General features: G+C 46.0%; 2 protein-coding genes across 2 annotated transcripts in view; one reads left to right on the forward strand and one right to left on the reverse strand.

Annotated features, from left to right (window-relative positions):
• The window catches only part of LOC147610090 (aspartic proteinase 39-like), a 114,330-nt gene that overhangs the window by 62,738 nt on the left and 28,096 nt on the right, over positions 1 to 23,496 (forward strand). The window lies entirely within an intron of this gene.
• Positions 5,777 to 7,406, reverse strand: LOC147610091 (uncharacterized). Its single transcript, XM_086786670.1, has one exon. The coding sequence runs from the start codon at positions 7,341 to 7,343 to the stop codon at positions 5,907 to 5,909; it is 1,437 nt and encodes a 478-aa protein (XP_086642796.1). The 5' UTR covers positions 7,344 to 7,406; the 3' UTR covers positions 5,777 to 5,906.

Below are 23,496 nucleotides of genomic sequence, written 5' to 3' on the forward strand. Positions count from 1 at the left end.
TCTCATTTTTGAAAAGAGAGCTGGAAAATCAGAAAATGAATGAAGGAGATGATATGTCTAGCCACTTGAACAAGCTGCAGGATTTGAGAGAGCAACTCATCAATGTAGATGAGATTATTCCTGAGACACAGCTTGTGTCCACCATCTTGCACTCTTTGCCAAGATCTTACTTGGCATTCCATACCTCTTTGAACCTCAGCATGAGGAATGCTGTTGAACCCCTCAAGTATCAGGAACTTGTTGCTCTCTTACTACAAGAGGAGCAAATGAGGAAGAATATGAATATGAACACAAATGCTGAACAAGCATTTACTACAGGTTAAAAGGGGAAAGGGAAATCTCAGCCAAAGAGTGCAAATCAAAATTCAGGTGATGGTGGTTCTTCACAGGATACCAAGAAAAGTGATGGACAGCCCAAGAAGAAGGGCAAATGTCATTACTGTAAGAAGCCAGGTCACTACATCACGGAATGTAGGAAGAGGATTGCCAAAGAAAAGGCAAAGGAAGCTGGGATGTCTGTTAATGATGCTCCTAAAGCTCCTCCAGAGACTGCTTCTTTTGTTGAGGACAGGGATTACTGTTTCTATACATGCAGCTATGATGCCTCTTGGTCTTCACAGGCACTCAGTATGACAGAGCATGCATGTACTTGGTATTTTGATAGTGGTGCCTCAAAGCATATCACATCTCGCAGGGATTTGTTTAGTCATGTTGGCCCTGCCCCTGTTGGCAAAACTGTTCAGTGTGCCAACAATGCTTCATATCCAGTGTGTGGCATTGGGGAGATTCAGCTTACAGCCATTGATGGCTCCATTCTCCGCCTTACAGATGCCTTATATGTACCAGGGATAAAGAAGAATTTGTTGTCCATTTCTTCTTTAGCACATTGTGGAATGCAAGTCCACTTTGATGATGATAAATGCATGGTCAGAGACAAAGCAAATGCCTTGACCTTGATGCTTACTGGTACATTATGTCATGGACTTTATGAGTTGGATGCATTTCAGCCAGTGGATCAGTCTGCTTATCATGCATTCACTCTTACTCCAGCTATGGTTGATGCGGAGTTATGGCATGCTCGCATGGGGCATGTAAATTTTGGTAGTCTTATGCTTATGCAGCGACATAATATGTTCACAGATCTACCTCTCATGGAGAAGCCTCCAGATCACATTTGTGAAGGATGTATTTTGGGAAAAATGCACAGGTTTTCCTTCCCACGTGATCAGGCTCTAAGAGCAACTGCAAAGTTGCAACTTATACACAGTGATCTTTGTGGTCCCATGCAGACGAAGTCATTAGGTGGTTGCTTTTATTTTGCAACATTTATTGATGACTTCTCTCGTATATGCTGGGTCTATCCTTTGACACAGAAATCACAGGTATATGATGCATTTTTGGCCTTTGTAGCACTTGCTGAGACAGAGTCTGGATGCAAGGTGAAGACTCTCCGTTCTGACCGAGGGGGGGAATATATGTCACATGTGCTGAATTCTTTTCTTGGGAGTAGAGGTATAAAACATCAGTATACTACTCCTTACACTCCACAGCAGAATGGAGTTGCAGAAAGAAAAAATCGGTCACTCATGGAGATGGCCAGATGTATGCTAAAGGCAAAAAGACTACCACATATCTTTTGGGTGGAAGCAGTAATGTGTGCTTGTCATATTTTGAATCGATGTCCCACAAAGGCATTGGTTTCTATTACTCCTTTTGAGGCTTGGCATGGCCGCAAGCCTTCTGTATCGCATTTTCGTATCTTTGGGTGCCTTGCATATGCACACATACCCAAAGAGTTGAGGAGGAAGCTTGATGATAAAGCCACAAAATGCATTTTTGTTGGGTATAGCCGTGAGAGCAAGGGCTACAGGTTATATGACCCACTATCCAGGAAGATATTTATCAGCCGGGATGTGATTTTTGATGAAAAATCAGAATTATCCATGGCTGGTTATGAGGCAAATCAGGCTGAAAATGATGTATTTGAAGGTCTTCTACCCATGGAGTTTCATTCCACAGTTGGTGATCCAACTCATGAGGGTAATGGACAGCCAGCAAATGATGTAGGTGGTGCAGAAATTCAGCAGCCAAATGAGCCAGAAGCTGAACCAAACATGGGACAGCAGGCACCACAGGTCAGACATATACCTAGATGGTATTTGAGGACACTACAGGACAGCCATTTAGAGGGTCCTCTTGCTGGTCGTACTCGTAGGGAGACAAGGACCAATGAGCATGCACACATCATGGATTTGAATCTGGTTATGGCAGCCAGTTTACAGGATGATGATGAGCCTGATTCATTTGTGGATGCACGAGATAATGTGCATTGGAACAAAGCCATGCAGGATGAGATTGATTCTATTAAAAAGAATCAAACATGGGATTTGGTTGATCTGCCCAAAGGCAAGAAAGCCATTGGTACTAAATGGGTCTACAAGATGAAAAGACATGCAGATGGATCCATTGACAGGTACAAAGCCCGTCTAGTTGCAAAGGGCTATGCACAGAAGAAGGGCATTGATTATGAGGAGACATTTGCTCCTACATCCCGTATGTCGACACTTAGGTGTGTCATTGCATTGGCTGCACATCGTGGTTGGGTTGTTCACCAGTTGGACATAAAGACTGCATTCCTACATGGGGACCTCGAGGAGGAAGTTTATGTATTTCAGCCCATGGGATTTGCAGAACATGGTCATGAGAGGAAAGTATGCAGGCTGAAAAAGGCCTTGTATGGTTTGAAACAAGCTCCACGAGCTTGGTATGCAAAAATAGATGCTTTTCTACTCACTCAGGGATTTGTGAACAGTCCATCAGAGACCACTTTGTATGTGAAGAAAGAAGAGACAGATCTGCTGGTCATCAGTCTTTATGTGGATGATCTCTTGCTCATGGGATCAAATGATGACAAAATTGCAGCATTTAAAGAGATACTGCAACAGACATTTGACATGTCTGACTTGGGCCTTGTACATTACTATTTGGGCATACAGTTTGTGCAGGATAACAGAGGCATTGGGTTGTTGCAATCTCGTTATGTTGCTAAACTTCTGGAGAAGTTTAAATTTCAGGATTGCAAGCCTATTAGTACTCCTATGGAGCCTGGGATGAAACTGTCACTACAAGATGACAGTGTTTCCTTTGATGCCACTACATATGCTCAAGCTGTTGGGTGCCTCATATACTTGTGTAACACAAGGCCAGATATTCAGTATGCAGTCTCTCAGTTGAGCAGATTCATGCACAGCCCACGGTTGTCACATTGGCAAGCTGTGAAGCGTGTATTCCGTTATTTGCAGGGTACCTTGTCTCTTGGGTTGCTTTATCCTGAGGGGGGTGACATGCAGTTACATGCTTACAGTGATTCAGATTGGGCTGGTGATTTTGATACCAGACATTCCACTAGTGGGAATTGTTTCTTCCTTGGCGCTTCATGCATTTCTTGGCTAAGCAAGAAACAGACCACAGTGGCCACTTCATCTTGTGAGGCAGAGTACAGAGCAGCCTACACTACTACTGTTGAGTGTGTTTGGCTGCGTCGTCTTATGACTGATATGGATATTTCAGTGGAGGAGCCTACACCTATCTATACTGATAGTCAGAGTGCCATTGCTGTGGCCAGGAATCCTGTGTTTCATGCTCGCACGAAACACATTGAGATTCACTATCATTTTGTTCGGGAGAGACTCCAGGCAGGAGATATCAGTCTGATCTACTGTCCTACAGATCAGAATGTGGCAGACATCTTCACCAAGGCATTACCACGTCCGAAATTTGAAGCATTCCGCAATGCTTTGAATTTGTTTCCTTTTGGTGGATGATGTACAGTGATCACATATCACTCCAGGGGGGTTTGTTGGGTTTTATGCTGTGTATGCACCCAGAGGAGTGCTAGTGATCATCAGTAGGTTACTGGGGCACTTTTTACTTCAGTTAGTGGAGGTTTTTTCCCCCAGTTTAGTTCATTTTCACTTATATGCAGGTTATAAGTGTTTTGGTCCACCCGGCACATTTATGGCCGGTCATGTGAACACTTATCCTTTAGGGGTCACTATCATGTGGCTTGTACTTCACTTTTTCATTCATTGAAGCATATTGGGAGTCGTGTTCCTTCATCTCTTTGTTTCCACGCCTGTTTGAGCTTGTGAAAACCCTAACCCTAATCCTTCATAGTCTTCATGCAAACCATCATGCAAAAACCCTTTAAGTCTATTGACAAGCATTTTAGCCAGCAATTTATAAACCACAGGCATGAGCGTAATCGGCCTCCATTGCGAGAACTCTTCACAAAGTGCTTGCTTTGGAATCAACTTGAGCAAGCCTTCTTTCCAAGATGAAGGCAAAACCTGTTGCTCCCATGCCCTGTTTATCATTAACAATAGTGGCTGATCCAGGTAGTGCCAAAACGACAAGAAAAATTCTACAGTAAGGCCATCCCAACCGGGAGATTTCCAACGGCCCAAATCACACAAACTGGCATACAATTCTGTCTCCGTGAAGGCGGCTTCCAAAAGTTGAGCCTGGTGCGCCGATAAAATCGGTGCAACTTGAGATAAAAACAAGCGACGAGCTTCTCGACCTTCCTGCGTGAGAGAAGAGGCCTCAAAAATCTTGCCATAATGAGATTCCATGGCCCGTGCAAGCCCCACACGAGAGGTAGTCCAATCACCAGTCGGGAGTTTAATTCTCTTAATAGTTTGAGACTGCCTAGAAAGATGTAAATGACGAAAGAATTGTTTAGAAGTGCATCCTTTATCCGCTATAGCCTTTTGGCGAGCTCTAGTCTGCCACTTTGCCAATTTTCTCTCATCATTACGATGCAACAAAGCACGAGCAGAAAGTAACTCTGTCATCTGGATTTCAGTAAGAGATGAAGTGTTAGCCAGATGCATCAAACTTTGACAAGTGCCTTTGGCCTGTTGAACTTGCTCTCTGAAATGCAATAAATAGTGTCTGCCATAATCCTGGATCACACATTGAACCCGCATAACAAAACGAAACCATGCTGTGTCTATATCAACATGCATTTGAGAGATCAATGGCGAGATAATATCCACAATCAGATTGCGAAAAACCTCATGCTTAAGATAAGCATTATTGACATGCAGAAGTCTCTTTCTAGTTAATGAATCATTGGCAGAACATGAACCAAATTGTATTTTCAAGCATATCGGAGCATGATCCGAGAGACACAAGGAGTAATCAATCCTCATATCACATACAAAATCATCATACTGCTGCATCTGAAAGAGATACCATCGGTCCAGACGAGCACGATACATTGATCGAGCGTTATGTTGAAATGTGAATCCTGGATCATTGGCTTGCAACAGAGGCCACAAATCCAAGGCATTACATGTGTGCTGAAAGAGATCCCAAGCTTGTCGTTCCACATGAAGCATGTGAGAATGTCCAGTAGTATTATCCACATGATTTGGAGCATTATTAAAATCGCCACAAAGAAATGCATTAGAACGCCAACAATAAGAGGAGATGGCATGCCACAAACGAGCCCTGTCAGTAGAGGCTGTGTATGCATACACACCACCAAACTCAAAAACTTCCCCATTGATAATACATTGAACTACCATCCATCTGCCAGCTGGATCATTGAATACCAATATGGGAAATAATTCATGGCGAACAAGCATCAGCACTCCAGAGTATCCAGCGGATCCTGCATAAGCTATCCAATATCCGGCAAAATAGGAAGTTTGCCCGGCAAAATTATGCTGATTATGCTCTTGAAGAACAACAATATCTGCCTTGCAAGTATGTACATAGTGCCAGATTAGCCTCCATTTATCCTGATTGCATAATCCGCGCACATTATATGAAATGCAATGTATAGAACTATGCATCTTAAATGGTATATACAGTGGGCGAGAAAACCAACAGAAAGCTTAAGAACTCGTGCCCATGGGCACATCCGCATCTGTCGCGGAAACATCAGCTGCCAAATCAAAACTCGAATGTGGAGGAAACAAGTGATGGCCTTCCGACGTTGAAGCAGTGCCCCCTGTAACTACTTCCTTATAGGATCGAACAACTTTATCCCAGGCCTGAGCCAAGGAAGAGTTATCATTACAAGGCAATTTTTGCTGAACAACATTCTTCAAGGGGGGCACATAATTGCGAGAAGATGGTAGAGTACGTGCTTTGACAATTTTCTTGGGTACTATCCACGCCTGAGTAGCAGGAAGCTTCTCTTTGCCCTTGTCTTTGATGTTCGGGGAAGCAGGAACATTTGGCATTTGAGACTGCTTCCCTTTACCTTTATTTAGTCCAGTTGTTGATGTGGATGCAGAAGCACCTTTAGATTGTGCCTCAGGGGAAGATTTCACTGGAGGAGAAGTCTGAGGGGTAGGGACAGCCGAAGGAGGGGGTTGTAGATTTGGTTCAGAACATTCAGATTGCATATGACCAAATTTGCCACAGCGAAAACAGGAATTGGCAAATTTCCCCCATTTAAGCTTGAATGGTCGCTTTCCAACCACTGTGTCCCCAGAATCAACGGTAATGCCCATAGGAGCAGGAAGATCAGTGTCCCATAGAATACAAAAACGATTTGTATTGGCATCCAACTTCGGGGGGCAAATCACTTTGCCCAATTGAGCAGCCAACAAAGGAAGAAAATGACGCCAAGTACGAGGAAAATCCACCACTTCAACCCAAACCGGGCACTTATGTCGAATAAGGCTCTGATAATCTTTAGTAAGAGCCCAGGGAAGAACATGAGTCATTTGCGTATTGAAGAAGAGGGGAGACATTTCCAACAAAGCATCTCTAGCTTCCATGTCTGCTAACAAGACCTCATAGAATCCTCTTGCTCCAAAATAAACACCCCGGACTGCTTGACGCTTAAGCAAGAAATCAACCCATTGTCCCACATCCTGTGCACTAGGCATCTTGCCCGGGAAAAAGAGAATCACTGCATTCAATGCATACTGCGCAACCGGATCCATGAGCTCCTGCACCGGAATACGCACTTCTGTGACTGGAGCAGGTCCTTCCCAAGCACATCTTGCTTCTTCGAAATCCTCATGCAGGCATTCCTTAATCAAAGACATGGCATCCAAATTCGAGGTGTTCATTGCTTTCCGACGCTTATAAATGGCCAGCTCAGGCGATTCCATCATGCACACCTTAAATTTTCTATAATCCCCAGAACTGCACACACACACACACACACACAGAGCAGGGACGAAGTGGCAGAGGGCAACTGAAGATGACAACACACACATACACAGAAGATCTGAGGCTGGGCAAAACCAGAAGAGGCGACTAATTAACCTTCTATCAGAGGCAAGGCAAGGGAGGCCAGCCGGCAGCAAGAGCATTCAACGGCAGCAAGTTTAGGCGATGGCCAACAGGCGGGTAAAGATCAGCTGCAGAAGAAGTTGACGGCCAGGAGGAACAGGTGAATGGCCAGCAGGCGGGTAAGATTTAGCACCAGCAGGCAGGAAGGAATTAGCTAACACACACACACACACACATACACACACAGAGTAGGAGGAGGGAGAGACGAAATTGCAGGCTCACAAAAGGTAAGTCGCAGGCGATCAGAGTCGAGCAGCGACGCAGGCGAGGACAGTCACACAGGTTCGCTCACCACCACAGTTCGATCAGAGTCGAGCCACACACACACACTCCACCATACACTCACTTCCCTTCAGCCCATCAACATCACACACAGCAACCTCGTGCACTGTAGACTCATCATTGTCGCCTTCCTGTAGTTTCTCTAGCTTCAAGACCATTGGCGATCCTGCAAGATTCTCCACATCTTGCACAAGCATCCCTACCATGTCTAAGCTTCCCAAACTCCCAGGCAAAGCATCTTGGTCCCCCTGACCAACAACAATAGCCTCACATGCATCCTCACCACTCACAACCACCTCATCCTCTTGGGCATGACAAGGAACACACACCTTATGTTCAGCATCCACACCTGCGAAATCTATCGCACCATCAACCAAAGGAGCATCCAGCTCACCATCACTCACACCATCACTCCCTTCATGCACAACTGGCATGCAAGTACTCTTCTCCAAGGAAGCCATCTTCAACAAATCATCTAGTGCACTATCAAGTACACTGTCCAATTCACCATCCACACTCTCACCACAGGCTGCAATATCCAACTCATCACCCGGATCATCCACATGGGCTCCATCCACAGCACCTTCACTAGTAACTCCTTGATCATCACACTCCATCTTGACTGGCTGAAGTACTGGCACCTGCTCACAATCCACAACATCATCAATAACCTCATCCTTCTCCTCCTCGCCTCCTGTAAGCTCTTCAGGGCTGATTCCAGAAACCTCATCCTTCTCCTTTTTCAACAGGCTAACCTGTCCCATATCCTGCTCTGCAACTGTGACCTTATGGACCTCACAAACACTGGGCTGAATTGCCTCCTTCACCTGCATATTAGGGCCACTCACCCTATCACTCATTCCCATAGACAATTGATATATGCCACCATTAGCTTTGGCTGGTCTCTCACATTGTGGACTCATATGACCCCACTCACCACAATTCCGGCATTGCACATCACTCAGATACCCTCTCCCTCTTCCAATATCTGCTGAATTTCTTTCAAAACCAGATGATGCATCAGGCTTCCTTCCCATAACACCCATGCCTCGTCCTCTTCCTGTGGACTCTATCCAATTCACACTTAAAGACTTCATGAGCTCCACTGCATCATGAACCTCCCTCTTCAAAGAATCCACCTGTTTAGGAACAACAGCAGCTTTTCTTCCAGGATGCATACTCTCAATCTGTGGCACCTTCACAAACCTCTTTGGCTCTTCCCGCATTCCCATCTGCCTGAGACGCTTCACCTTCCACTCCTTCTCACGAGCAACTCTGACAGCCTCCTCAAAACTATTCAGGTTCTTCAGCTCCACCTTCAGTCGGATCGTTGGCTCCAGACCTGCCACAAACCGCTCCCTCTTTATCATCTGCGGGGGTACTTCAGGAATCAGAGCCTCACACCATAGACTCCACAGTCTACCAAACTCTATCAGATACTGATCCACATCCTGACCATCCTTCTGCTGAATGTTACACAATTCCTTCCACACTTCATTCGGACTCTTCACATGGACAAACTGTGCCAAAAATGCAGCTCTGACTACACGGTACTCAGGATCCTGTCGATGAACATTCCTGTGTGCAGTCATAAACATCTGTAACCATGCTTTTGCATCACCCTGCAAGCAATAAGCCAAAATCCGAGAAAGGATCTCCGGGGTTGCCCTGTCTTTCATCAAGGCTGTAAATTCCATCCTCTCCAGAAACCTAGTTGCATTCTCCTGTGGCAATCCCCAATACTCCGGAAAATCCTGAGCCATTTCCCAAATCTTTCTTCACACACCCCTTTTTCTTCTTCCACAAACCAGAGGAAATCTGCTCCTCTGTGGAGGCACCAAAAAGTGATGGCACGGAAGCGGTAGAGCTGTCTACGCCCTTATAGCATGCCACACTTCCACACACGCATGCAAACACACCAGAACACCAGACCAAAGAGCATGAACAAGACTCATATTTCAGAAAAGACCTTGACCTTTACAGAGTCGGATATCCCAAGATATCCCAGACACCAGCTACACCAAGCACCCGCTCGCAATCAGTCCTCTCCAGCTCCTGGTCGCTCCCAATCCGTTCCCTCCTCGCTTCTCTGCAGCAGCCCTTCTCGCTCTCTGCTTTGCACCTCAGTTGAAGATCTCTCTGCTGCTCCACCAGCTCACTGCCACTCCCCAAGCATAGAATCAGTCACCTACGCTGGCTGTCTTCACACCTCTGCCCAGCAGCTTGCCTCCACACGGCAGCAACCACACTTCTCTAGCTTCTCTGCAAACCCTTCCTTACACCAGCACCTAGGCGGTTCACTCCTTGCACTCTCCCCCCGAGAGTCCCAGCCGTATCCACACCCTGCCAAAAACAAGCGACCCTTCGCTCATCTTCCTTGCTGCGCCCCCAGCAGCCACACTCTCCAAAAAAACAAGCAGCCCTTCTGAGCCCCTCAACAACCCGGTGGCCTCCTCAGCTACGCTCGAGGCCCCTCTTCCACTCAAAACAACACGGCCTCCTGCCCAACACACACACAGCGGTGGCCTCCTGCCCCCCGTCTCTGTGTCCACTTCTCTCCCCACTGCTCTTCTCTGCAGCAGCCCCTCTCGTTGGCTCCTTGCAGTCCTACTCCCTTGCACTCCTGGTTGTCTCCCTCCTCTGCGCTTCCCTGCAGCGCCTTACACCAGCAGCTATGAGGCCCCCTCTAGCTTCATCTTGCAGCTGCCTCTCCCCAGAACACACAACACGGCAGCCTTCGCCCACTGCTCCCTGCCGAATTCACACAGGCGGCGCTCCCCAGCTAGCCACCCCTCCCCTGCCTTTCTTAGGGAGTTCTGGCAGCGCCTTTGGGCCAGCTTCCGGCCCCGGAAGGTGACGCTTTTTCTCTGGCTCACAGCGCATAGAGGACTGGCTGTGGGGGCTTGGCTAGCTTTTGGCAGACACCCAGCGTCCTGCCCTCGGTGCGGCCATGCACAGGAGTCGCAGCGGCATTGCTTATGGGATTGCCCACAGGCACAACAGGTCTGGCAGCGCGCTCTCAGGATGATTTTTGTAGGCTCACCAGGTGAGATGCTGGTGACGTGGGGGGCGGTGGCTTGGGCCACGGACAGCGGCCCGGCCCTTGGATATGAGGATGTCCCTGGCAGTGCGACCATCCAGGTCTCTGACAGGGCGATGGTGGTGGTTCCGACGCCAGACTTCTCTTCGGCAGCCCCTCAGGAGGGGGTCGGGCACAGATGGGAGATGATCAGTAGCATGATGGCTTGGCACATATGGAGAGCCCGATGCAGGGAGGCCATTGACCGCCAGGCGACTCCACCGGTGGAGGTCATACAGGCCCTCTGGGTGGACATCATTCACACCCTGAGAGGACACTGGGGGAAACTCCAGGGCGACTCGGATCGCATGAGAGGGCGCCGCAAGGCTTTCCTCCGCACTTGGCAGCCTGGCCCTTTCCTCACCGCGAGGGGCGAGGATGTCACTTGGCACTATAGGCCTCCAGTTTGGCTTTTCTCACCTCCCACATGTACTACTAGGTAGCCCCCCCCCAGAGAGCGGCCAGCCCACGGGGGTGGAGCTCAGGTGTTCACTGTGTTTTTTATCCCTCCTTGCGAGGTGAGCTTTGTAGCCTTATGGCATTTTCTCATTAACTAATAGAAGGATCGTTCTTCCGGAAAAAAAAAAAAAACATCTTCAAGAGCACATAGGACAAGAGAAATACTACACAGGGCGGCTAAACAAGGAGTCGTGCCCTTCTACTGAATAAGTAATGACAACACATTGTCCAATTAGCTTACCAGTCTTCATAGAAGTTGTTGCAAGCGGAAGCCTTCGCGTTGGAAGCTTTAGAAGTGTTGATATCTTCGATTTGCCGCAATCCTTCGCGAAACAAGTCTTCAAGAGGATGAAGGGAACCCTGGGAAAGCTTCCCCTATGGTTCAACTTGAGAAAGGAAGGCTGAAATTTTCAGCAAAAAGACCAGAAATTACAGCAAAAATGAGAGCTGTTTTGCTGAATTTAAGTCATTGGAAGTGAGTAGGAGAGTGATTAGCACTTGGAAACACTCTTGGAAGCTTGGAAAACACCCTAGCAAGTTGGGTATGGCTATGGAGAGCTTGGAAATGGAGAGAAATGGTGGAAAAACAGAGTTTTCAGCCTCCAAAAATCCTCATGAAGAGAAAACACGAATTTCTCTTAATAAGTAAGTGAATTGGGGTCCAATCAGGTGAAGGGACATGGGGAGATGCCCATTTATGAGTAAAAGGGGAGGATCAGGTCCTGGACATTGAGTCTTGTCTGCCTCGGGACTTCAGTGAGTGTGAACTTGGAAGCGGTCATAATTTATAAGTGACTTTTGGGCGCCCAAACTTTAATGAAATGAGAACGCACTCACTTATAAATATTGGCCAAGTCCTAAGGGCTATTTGAGCCTAGATTGGGAAATACTTACCACCTGTTCACATGCCACACAACCATGTCAGCGGACAATTTCACACGCACGGTTCATAAAGATGCTATGCAATGCAGCATTGGCATGAGCAATTTCCATTCATGAAACCATATAAGACCAGGCGTTTCTAGGCAAGTATATGCGATACCAGACCCAGTGGAAAGCCAATCCTCCAAGCGTTTCCGGGCATGTACACAAAGGCACAAGTCCCAGCGGAAAGCCAAGTCCTCCAGGCGTTTCCGGGCATGTACACAAAGGCACAAGTCCCAGCGGAAAGCCAAGTCCTCCAGATATTCCGGGCATGATAACGTCAAGTCCCAGCGGAATATCATATCCAACTATACAGCATGACACATGTCAATAACATGCATAGGCACATTCCATAAGCCATGGACACCAATCCAATATGTACATAGTGTGAAAGCAAGAGTGAACCATTCGGGTGGCCAAATGGTGACAGCTCCGTACACATTAATCAGCCAGAATTGTTCTTCTCCCTTGGACACTTCAATAACCAAGATTTTGCCCGAGGGATGGTTAGCTATCACTGTGGGGTTCCATGAGTTATGTACTATTGTCATCACCCCATTGTAACCATGCTCCAACCCCTCGTAAAAAATCTTCATTCTCTTGAATCTCTGCTTCCTCTTAGCTTTCTTACCATAGAGTTTATGCTCCTGCAACATACAAGCATCCAGTCCCCATTCATTTATGTGATCCCAAAAGGCATCCCGCTTATGTCTAGCATTCAATCCTTTAACATTCCAAGAGCATCCTGATAGTCCCATGCACTTTATTGTGGTTGAGAGTCCAATACTCTCTCATCTCCCTCTTCAGAATCTCTTAGGACCTCTGTGCTATGAAGTACCTTTCCTGACATCTGTACATCACGTTTTGAGGGCATGTCTTGCATATCAACCTCCTCCTGACCAAGGATTTCAAATGCATTCCTCACATAGATAGGGGGAGTTGAAACGGTTCTGTTTTTTATAATTCCCCTGTTGAAGATCTCATGCCATCTATCTTCTTGACTCTGACCATTTTCTCTAAGTGGGGCTGAGAATTATCCAACATCTTTGCTTTGCCTTTCTGTTCTCCTATTTTGCCAATATCCCTGTTGGATGATGGAACCTCAGAATTAAGCAAAGAGGTCTTTTTTCTCCGGTAGTACACCTGCTCTAAGGTCGGAGATTGTGTTGTCTTATGTTGTTCAAAATTTTTCCTTCCCTTGTTCATTTGTCCTTGCTCTGGAGTTAAGTGCTTGCTTTGCCTAGCTTGCACTTGACTAGCCTGCACTTGCCCAACCTGTAATTGTTCTTTTGCTTCATGCAGTCCCTGGCAAAATGACCAAATTTTCCACAATGGAAACAAGCCCTTGCAAATGGACCAAAATGTAAGCTAATTTTTAGCTTACCATATTGACCCAGGTTTATATTCATTTCTGAGGGGGTGGGAACCTCTGTATCCCACTTAATGCAAACCTTGTTTGAGCCCTTTCCAAGGGATGGATTAGAGGGAACAAACTGGGGTCTTCCAAGTGCTTTCGCAAAATCTCCAATAGAGGACCATAGCCAAGGTGGTAGGTCCACAAATTCCACCCAGACCGGACATGCATTGATGAGCCCATTATCCACATTGAAGCATGGGTTAACATAGATAAAGCTTTTCATAAAAAACAACGGGGCCTTGGCAAGCACCTTGGGAACCCAAGTGGGATCAGCTAGAAGGGCATTGTAGTACCCTTTTTTTAGATAGAAGATCTCTCTAACCATAGGTGCTTGTAGAATCTCCTTTTCCAACCAGCCCTTAATCTCATGTCTGGAAAGAACCTTCCCTGTACAGCATAGCGTCAACCCACATGAGGCAAAGAGTGCTACTTGTCTGTCCAGGAATTCAGAAGAAACTGAGACTTCTACTGAGTTTGCAGAAGATTCTCCTCTATTTCCCTCTACGTGTTGAACTTTTGACATGCCTTTTTCTTGTAGAGATTGATACATTCTCTTCTTAGCCCACTCAATACTTTGACAAGCCATGGCATCAAGTCCAAGAGAATCCATAAAAGTTTTATTACTCCATTCACCTTATTAATGGCCTGTTTGCCCCCCAGCAGAGGCATCTCGTCCTGAACATCAGCCCATTCCTTCATCTGCATATCTTCACCAACTACTGGAGATGGCATTAGGCCTGTCATGACAGGTAACTTTCCCACTTCTGTCAGATCGTGCTGCACGCTTGCCGGTAGAGGTACAGGCGATTTTCCCCCTTCATGACTGTGTGACCTAATCAGTTCATGACCAGGCGAACTTACCTCTTCTTGACTGTGTGACCTAATCAGCTCATGACCAGGCGAACTTTCCCTCTCTTGACTGTGTGAGCTTCCTCCATCGATCAAGACAGGCCGATTTTTCTTCTTCACAGCTGCATAAGAATCTAAGATGTCAAGATCTTCATCACTGGATAGCCCTGCTTCAGATCGACTCTTATCTCCCCCTTCCATATCTTCAGCAAATGCCTTGATCGCTAATGCAGATAGCTTTCTCCCCTTCTTTTTTTAAATCTTAGCGCTCGTCAGAAAACTTCCAACAGCATGGGATTTTAATCATCAAAGTAACTTATAAGGTTTATAAGTCGGTGCGTTCACACATCATCAGAGCCAGTATTCGTGCCGTGTTTTGCCTATGGAACTGTCACACCATAGGGAGACTCGTGCCTGGAACTGTGTCTTACCTATGGGACTGTCACTCCATAGGAAGACCAGGTTTTTATGTTTTTATGTCGTGCCAGTTTTGTGCCGACAGATATTTTGTACTTGTTCCATGAACGGGAGATATGTCCATGTTACTATTTGCACATGCACACATGTTTTGCATGTTTGAAACTGTTTTCGCATGACTTGTATTTTTGTGTTTGCCTACTTGACGTGTTACTTACTAAGCGGGGACGCCTGCCAGTGAGTCGTGAAGTCTGCTCTGTATTCTGACGAGTTTTAGTGCATGTGAACAGGTGGTAAGTATATGGTACATGTTGTTTTTATTATTTTATTTCTAACCTTTAGTTTTATAAGGTTAAGTGTTCACATTCACTTAAATGTGGGCACCCCCTTGGGGCACCCACTTAGGGGACAAGGTGGGGAGCCCCACTTAAGTGAGTGTGGGGGTGGGCATGGTCACCTACCCACACTCCTCACCCACATGCAAGCGTGGAAATCACTAGTTGTAACTCCACTCTAATTTTTATCAAAGAAAACCTCCTCCTTCAAGCGTGGACATCATCCGGCGATCACCTTCTTACGTTGAGAAACCGGCGACCATCCCTTCTACGTTTGTTTTTCCCAGGCCACTGCCTGCTCTATCGACTGCATCACCAGGCGGCTGCTTCACCTCGCATACAGGCGACTGTACCTTCTGCAGGCGGCTGTCACCTCCAGAAGACAGCACTGTTGCGCTGCCTCCTCATACAGGCGGCTGTGTACACTACTGCAACCAGTCGCCTTCTCCCTTGCAAGCGGGTGCTACAGCAGACGGCTCTGACTTTTTGCACTGACGACTCCTCACCTACAGGACTGCTGCGCCTCTTCTTACCATCAGGCTGCACTTCTGTAATCGCTGCTGGTGGCTGCCCACTATCTACAGGCGGCTGCCCCCCACCTGAAGCAGCCAGGCGGTCGCTGCTATCCATCCTCTGCAGGCGCAAGTTCCTTCTCTATCCTCCTACGCAGCCTACCAAAGCTAACCGGCTGTGTGTCCAACATCAGCAGGCTGCGTGTGCATCACCAACAAGTGGCGTCTTGCATCTAGGACATTGTCCACCACCAATAAGCTGTGCTCCTTCTCCCACAGCAGGCGGCTGTGGTCTTTTGCGGTGGTATTTGTCTTGGTGGTTCACCACGAGGCAACTGTTTCTTCAACAAGGAATTCACATCTCCTGGGTGGCTTCATCTTCTACACAAACACCACGAGTATAGGTTTTCTATCAGTCATCCACAAGTAAGTGAATTTCAGATTTAAGTAAAGTATTTTGTGTTTAAATCTGGTAAGGGATTCCCGACTCCCTATACGGCCAACACCCGTTCGGTGCCGGGTTGTCCAAGCTCTATTGGAGAACCACGGTCCAAAGGTGCTGAGATCGGGAGAGCCAGGCGTTAGTACGAGAGCGCGTGTTTGTGCGTGGTCTCGGAACACCAGTGAGGCGCTCTCCGCGGAGTCCAGTGGAAGCACAGGACCGTAGAGATTGGACCACACTAGTGGTCGTTCTGCTTCGAGCTTCTGCATCGAAATTCGACTTCGAGCCTATTTGTTTGGTACTGTTTTCATATGTACATGGACATTATCTGGTTCTTGGAACCCATGGAGCATTGTGTTCATTAAATACTCCCAATAAATATATCATATATTGAGGGGGGGGGGTTGGCCCGTTCTGGCCCAGTGCTGGTGTCCATCTTTCCATTTCATTTCATTTCAATTTCAAGTTGTATTAAGTTCTTCATTTCAAATTTGTGGTTTTAAAGTTGTGCTATTAAGCGTGTGGGTGTCCAACGGAGTCTTTCCCACTTGACGGGATCGGTTTCATTGGTATCAGAGCACGGTTGTTTCCCTCTTCCTAGTGGGGAAATGAACGTGTGTACTGGACATCCCGCTTTTAGCAAACTTAAAACACAATGAACAGCCAAGGCAACCCTTTGGAAGTGTCAAATTCGAGGGGTCCATCTAGTGCCTCTCGTGGGTCTGATGCCCTGTGAGGGGTCCATCTAGTGCCTCTCGTGGGTCTGATGCCCTGTGAGGTAGACACAAGCCTCTTGAAAGGGTTATTGATAGTGAATCAAAGGGTCAATTGTCTCCAGGAAAGACAGTTATGCTTGAACAAGAGCCTGATGCTATGAGGACTGAAATGGAACATATGAGAAAACTTTTGCAGGCTCAAGAGCAAGAGTTAAAGTTTTTGCATGAAGATCCCCATGTGCAAAGTGCTATTGAAGCCAGGAAGGCTGATGCAATGGTAAATGTAACTTGCTCGTGAAGTGGGCAAGAAACCAAGGGAGTTGGCACTTGCCTACCTCCTCCGCAAAGGTGATATCAAAGAGGGGGATGACGGAGAGCTGAAATTCAGAAATCCACCTCGTTTGAAGCATGGAGATCCCGCATCCCAAAGGCTGAAATCTTTTATGCAAAAGGAAGAGGTGACAGTCATCTCTCGACATGCATCCTCTCCACAAGGCACAAAGCCTGACAGATATATGTATGCCAGTGCTCATGGAGGGCATGAAAGTCACATGCATGCAAGACATGTATCTCATGGTAATGCTTTTCATGGTGAACATGATGCTTCTAAGGTGTTAGCATTTGTGGCACAGTTCGACATTGCTTTTAGCGATGAGGATTTCACAGAAAAGTCAAAGGTGCGCCATGCTAGCATGTTTTTGAAAGGGACTGCTGCTCATTGGTGGATCACTGAAAAGATCACCAAGGATCCCATTTCTACTTGGAAGGAATTCAAGGATAGATTTTATGCTCAGTTCTTGCCACCAAATGCAGAGCAAACTCTCACTCAAAAGTGGGACAGGTTGGAGCAAAGAGACAATGAAAGCGTGCAACAGTATGTTAACAAATTCTGGAAAGTGTTGCTGGAAGTGACTCCCTTTATGCAAATTACTGAGGATGAAAGAAAGAGGAAGTTTCGTTTTGGACTACAACCAGCATATCGATCGGGCATTGAATTGCACCCGAAACATACGTTGCAACAACTCACAGCTTCTGCTCTTGCTACGGAGGAAGTTTCGTTTTGGACTGCAACCAGCATATCGATCGGGCATTGAATTGCACCCGAAACATACGTTGCAACAACTCACAGCTTCTGCTCTTGCTACGGAGCAATTGGTGCTCAAGATTAAACAGGATCAAGGAGGTTCCAAGGGGAAGGACAAGGCTGCCCCAAATCAGCAAAAGGGTGGACAGCCACCTAAAAAGAACTTCCGGGAGCCTTACAAGGGTGGTAAAGCTGAAAATAACACATCTAAAGAACAGGGCCCAAGGAAGAACAAATTCGGATTAACCCCGAAGCAAAGAGAGCAATATGCCAAGGATGGAAAATGCTTTTCTTGTGGTAGCAAAGACTACATGTTTCGACAATGCCCAGATCGCAAACCAAAGCACGAGGACAAGCACACCAAAGCTAATGTACATGCAGTTCCTGATGTGCAAGGAAACACAGGTCATGATGTTGGATTTATTGAAATGTTATGTGGCAGATCAAAAGACTGCATGGGAGAAGTATCTTCCACTTGTTGAGTTTGCCTACAACAATACGATCCATGCTTCCACGGGCAAGGCTCCGTTTGAGATTATTTATGGCAGAGTGGTATTGCCACCCATCCTTCGTACAAAGGATGAGATTTTTGCAGCTGATGAATATGTTTGTGACTTGGATGTTGCCTTTGGTCAGGTGCGGACAGCCATTGCCAGATCTCAGGATAAGCATAAAATGGCTGCTGACAAGCACAGAAGGGACATGGAAGTCACAGAAGGTGATTGGGTATTGCTGAAATTTGAGAAGGCTAGGCTTCGGAAGAGGCCAGGACGAGAAGGATCATATCCTAAGCTTTCTCCTCGTCTGCAAACTGAATTCGTTTGGTAGGAGAGAAAAATCGACTCTCTATACTGTGTGGGGGAATGGAGGGGGGGCGAAGCAACAGTCCCACTGCGAAATCAGAGAAGTCGTCTCCTGCGTGTGGGGGAGGGGGGCGAAGAGCAGCTCCACTGCGAAATCAGCCCCACTCGTTAATGAGAGAGCTCCGTCGTGTAGCGCCGTTGCTGTAATGCGTCGTTTGGCTGGGCGACGACTTACGTTAACGAAACTGCTGGAAAACAATTGTGTGTTGGGGGGGGCGACACCAGGCGATACGCCTTTGCCTGTGCTGCGTAGCCAGCCAGGCCAGGCCAGTCCCAGGCGGCCATGCCGGCGGACGGCCAGGCCAGCCAGGCGGCCAGCTAGCCAGGCGGCGGCCAGCCAGCCAAACGGCGGCGCCGGCCAGCCAGGGGCGGCGGCGGCCAGCCACCAGCCCAGCAAACGCCACAAAAAAAATAATATATATATATATATTAATTGTTCATTTTTTTTATTAAAAATGAAACGGGCGGCCAGCCCAGCAGGCGGCCAGCCAGCGGGCGGCGAATATATATATATATTAATTGTTCATTTTTTTATTAAAAATGAAACGGGCGGCCAGCCAGCGGGCGGCGAATATATATATAAATTAATTGTTCATTTTTTTTAAATAAAAAATGAAACGGGCGGCCAGCCCAGCAGGCGGCCAGACTCGGCCCTAAGGACACTTCCCACGGGCGGGCGGCCATGCCCGAAGCGGCGAGGGCCGGCCCGGCCCGTTATTTTTTTTGAAACAAAAAACAAAACAAAACACACAAAACAACGGTACACCCCACGAAACAAACCCAACACGGCCGTCGTGCCGTGTGGTCGTAGTGCCCGTTTTCCACGAAAGAGACCCACCGCACACGGCCGTAGCGCCGCATGCTAAGAGAGAGACAAATCCCACGGCCGTAGTGCCGAGTCCTTTGAGAGAGAGCCGTTCTATGGCCGTTGTGCCTAGTGAACACGTCTATGGCCGTAGCGCCGCGAGAATAACACATGTGGTGATCACACATTTGGTTCGGAGAGACTAAATTTAAGCTGAGCATACACTTAGTATTGACCATAAACGTCACGTAGTTTGGCTATAGTGTAAATGTGAAACCGCGGTGTGTTTACTTGGGCTAAGAAGACCGGCAATGGCGTCAGTTGTGCCCAAATTAGACGAAGTGCTTATCACGAGAAATCAAGGTAAGCCTAATTGAGCCGTAGTGCTCATAACCTTTCACAATCTTTTAACAGATGCTAGAAGATTGTGATAAACTTTGGCAAATGAGAACCATGTACAAGCGTAGTCTTGATGTGGTTATGCCTCGTGTCCAAACAAGTTGCTTACTGTTTGTAGCAACAAAAGGCCTTGGCCCATAGAGGCAAGCTGGCCCTTGTTAAAAGTAACAAAATAGTGTCACTACTTGGGACTAGAGATTAGTGACTAGTTTGATTTAGTCACGTGATTGCCTAGTAAAAGTAATCCCTAAGGTGTATATTACTTGGGATAAAGGCGCTAGCAGTGCTGCTAGCAGTACTCAATTTGGTTTATCTAGGAGTACTAATCTGAAGGATTAGCATACGCCTAGATAATAATAGCAAATTTAGGATTGATTTGTAGAAATCAAAGATAAATCTGAAAGGGTATAGTCTTGAGATGTAATGCTCAATGCCCTTATAAAAGTTGATCGAAGAGAACTGTTCTTAAACTTACCAGCATGGTTTTCTCTTCTTTTTATTGCCATGCGTCGACATCCCACTACGAAAGAGTTTGTGGTGATCTTTCGAGGGGGGAAAGAGCCTTTTTATATGTGACATCAATTGGTTTGGTGGTAATTTGATGGTATGGGACATCAAATTCTCACGGAATCGATTGTAGTCTTGGTGGAATGGGACGCCAAGGCTTGTGCATGTAACTTGACTCTTTGGCAGGTCTGTATGTACACTTGTCTGTAGTGATAAAGTGTGCAAGATAAAATTTGAACTTTGAAAATTACCAAATATAGCTATAAGTTGGGATAAAAACCCAGTTACAGAGTTCGGAGAAGCTCTAGGTAGCAAGACCATGATGGTGTACTAGTGCTAATAGAGGTTAGCAGTAAGACTAGCTTGGTTGGACAGTTTCATGCATGGGGGACGCCCATGCATGAAAGTTCCGGAGTGATCTAAATCTAGAGGTTAGCAGTAAGACTAGCTTGGTTGGACAGTTTCATGCATGGGGGACGCCCTATAGCATTTTGCAAGTGTAGTCTTGCCTATGTTCAACATAAGTGTGCAATTGTGAGCACATTTTAGTTGCTACCATATGAATTTGGAAAATATATTACTTTCCTACATAAGCAATTGTAATATTGCATGACAGGCTATGTTGCTTACAAAGTTCATGTGCGTGTAAACCCTATGAGTCGTATGACCCCTGGGAATGAGTGGAGCATTTCTAGGATTTAATAAGGTTTTACATGGCAATAGTGAGTAGTATCTCACTCCAGATGAGCCTGGTTGTTGTTAGTATCGGATCCGACATATGAAGTGTACATAAACTCGGGCTGAGTTAGGATAGAAGGCTAAGCCGGAGAGCTTAGTGGTAAATCCTACTGTATCTGGTGAGTTTTGACTTAACCGGAGTGTTAAGAAAACTCAAAGTCTGGGGCTGAACTGGAGTGTTCAGAGGCAGATATATCTTTTGTTAAATCGGAGAATTTAGCAACAGATGAGCTTGGGGTGAACCATGGTACCCAGAAAAAAAGCTCTTCACACTAAAATAGTGCACAATAATTTTAGGGTGATAAAAATCCATCGCAGGAATGTTTTATAACTTTCCATAGATGATAGATGAAGACCATGTACTTTACGGAGTTAAAGTACATAGGTGGTGACTTCGGCGCCACATTTTTTGTAGGAAGTCACCAGTGGTGTGGCTAGGTCAGCCGAGACTCCATAAGACCTATGCACTAGTTTTTAAGTTGACCTCTATGATAAGGACGTCCAAAAATTCGTGTTGTAATACCAGAAATTGTACTGCAATGTGCAATGGAGGGGTCAATTTGTGTAGTCACTTCTTAGCAGCAAGTGACTTAAGCATCTTGTTATAGATGGCTGTATATGGTACTCCCACTCGGGGGAGGTACGCCATTGGGTACGGAGTTACTCACAGACTAGTATGGAGCTACTAGTGTGATGATAGTGGGTATGTAGTTACTCACTAGTGTGATGATAGTGGGTACGTAGTTACTCACTACTAATACATAGCTGCTAATAAAATTAAGATCCTCGAGTGAAAGATACTCTAGATCAACATTTTAAATTACCAAACCACAATCCATGAGTATCGAGGTACTCATAAATATGTTGACGTTGCTCAAATCGAGGGACCGATTTGTTCGATGGTATGGAATAAGCAAGGAGAGTGGAGTAACTTAAAAGTTACACATCACTAGTCCTAGTGAGTTGTCGAGGTCATCCGTAGTTTGATGATCCCCTCTACCTATCAGATAACATTCAATTTGCAAGCCCTGGCATTTAATCCGTAGTGATTATGAGTTGGGTGTGAGATATGGTTATGAAGTTCTTACAAGAGTACTCGTTTATTTGCTTGTCATTGGTTATAGCTTGGTAGAGATTGCCACCTGTGATGGGTTGGTAGCTTTGCCGCTATAATGAGGAGGCAGCAAATAATGTTCTCATAGTTATACTTCATACCAACACCAAACAGGGATAGGATGAAATTCCTAAGTTCATCATCACGAAGTACTGTGATGTTTGCATTTATATTGAATGTACGATGTAATGAGACATTAGGCTTGTGTAATTACCACCATCAATTATCTAGCAACCTATGGCTTCGCAGCAAGCTCAGTCATTATCTGTGGATTGATAATGTGGTTATTAGTAGTTTGGAATTTTCTTGATAAATGGTACAACCCACCCAAATAATTCATAAGTGTGTAACCACTTATGAAGGGTAATAATATGCAACAATGAAGCACTTTGTTACAAGTGTGAAACCACTGATCTGTTGCAAAGCAATTTATCAATAGTACCACCATATGTGCGTAGACACTATACCACATCTTCGTTGCAAGATGTTTAAAAGTTTCTTGGAAGGACTCAAGAATAAAAATATATTAAACACGGTCTAGATTTGTTCTTGGACCCATGACACTAGCGCGTAGTCCGCTTGAGAGTAGAGTTTTTGAGGACAAAAACCTTTCTTGAGAGATATTCTCAAATATCACATAAACTGAAATAGTTGTGTGAGTCCAGACAATACTTGAAGGAATGTGTCTGGTAATAGCAACAAAGAGTTATAAGTGATTGGATGTAACTCCAGACACCCGTAGTGGTGCCAGAATCTTTATCAAAAATCTCCGCATACTATATGGCCCCCGCAAAGATAGTATGGCATAAGAAATAGAAAGTTTGATTGTTATATTTGAAGGGAAATCTTCAAAAAAGTTACATTTACTCTGAGTTAGAGTGGAGTTTAACCATCCGTATCTAAGAACTTGCGCTACTAGAGTGCTCTCTAGTACATTAGCTTCGGTGCTAATGACATGATGCAAAATCAAGGTATGAAATTTGCCTTAAGATTTTGGTTGAAATACCAAATCATGGCTTGTGTAAGATTATCATGGCTTGTGTGAGCATGATTCTGTCTTTACAGAGGTCTGGCGCGCTGTACGCGTACGCACTTTGTCACAGCCTCGCCCACCTTCCTCGTCGGCACGTAATGCTAGCCCGGAGAGACTGGCCGTACGTGCGGCGGGTAGCGAGGCGAGAGTTAGTCCGGAGAGGCTAGCCGAGCCTTTGGGGTATAGTTTTGATAGTCC

This window comes from Cibotium barometz, chromosome 50 (assembly GCF_041138505.1).
Source record: "Cibotium barometz isolate CiBa-2024 chromosome 50, ASM4113850v1, whole genome shotgun sequence".
Classification (NCBI taxonomy): Eukaryota; Viridiplantae; Streptophyta; class Polypodiopsida; order Cyatheales; family Cibotiaceae; genus Cibotium; species Cibotium barometz.

Bases quoted from the DNA above. Each gene is read 5' to 3' on its own strand.
- LOC147610091 (XM_086786670.1), bottom strand. From the start codon at position 7,343: ATGCTCTTGCTGCCGGCTGGCCTCCCTTGCCTTGCCTCTGATAGAAGG.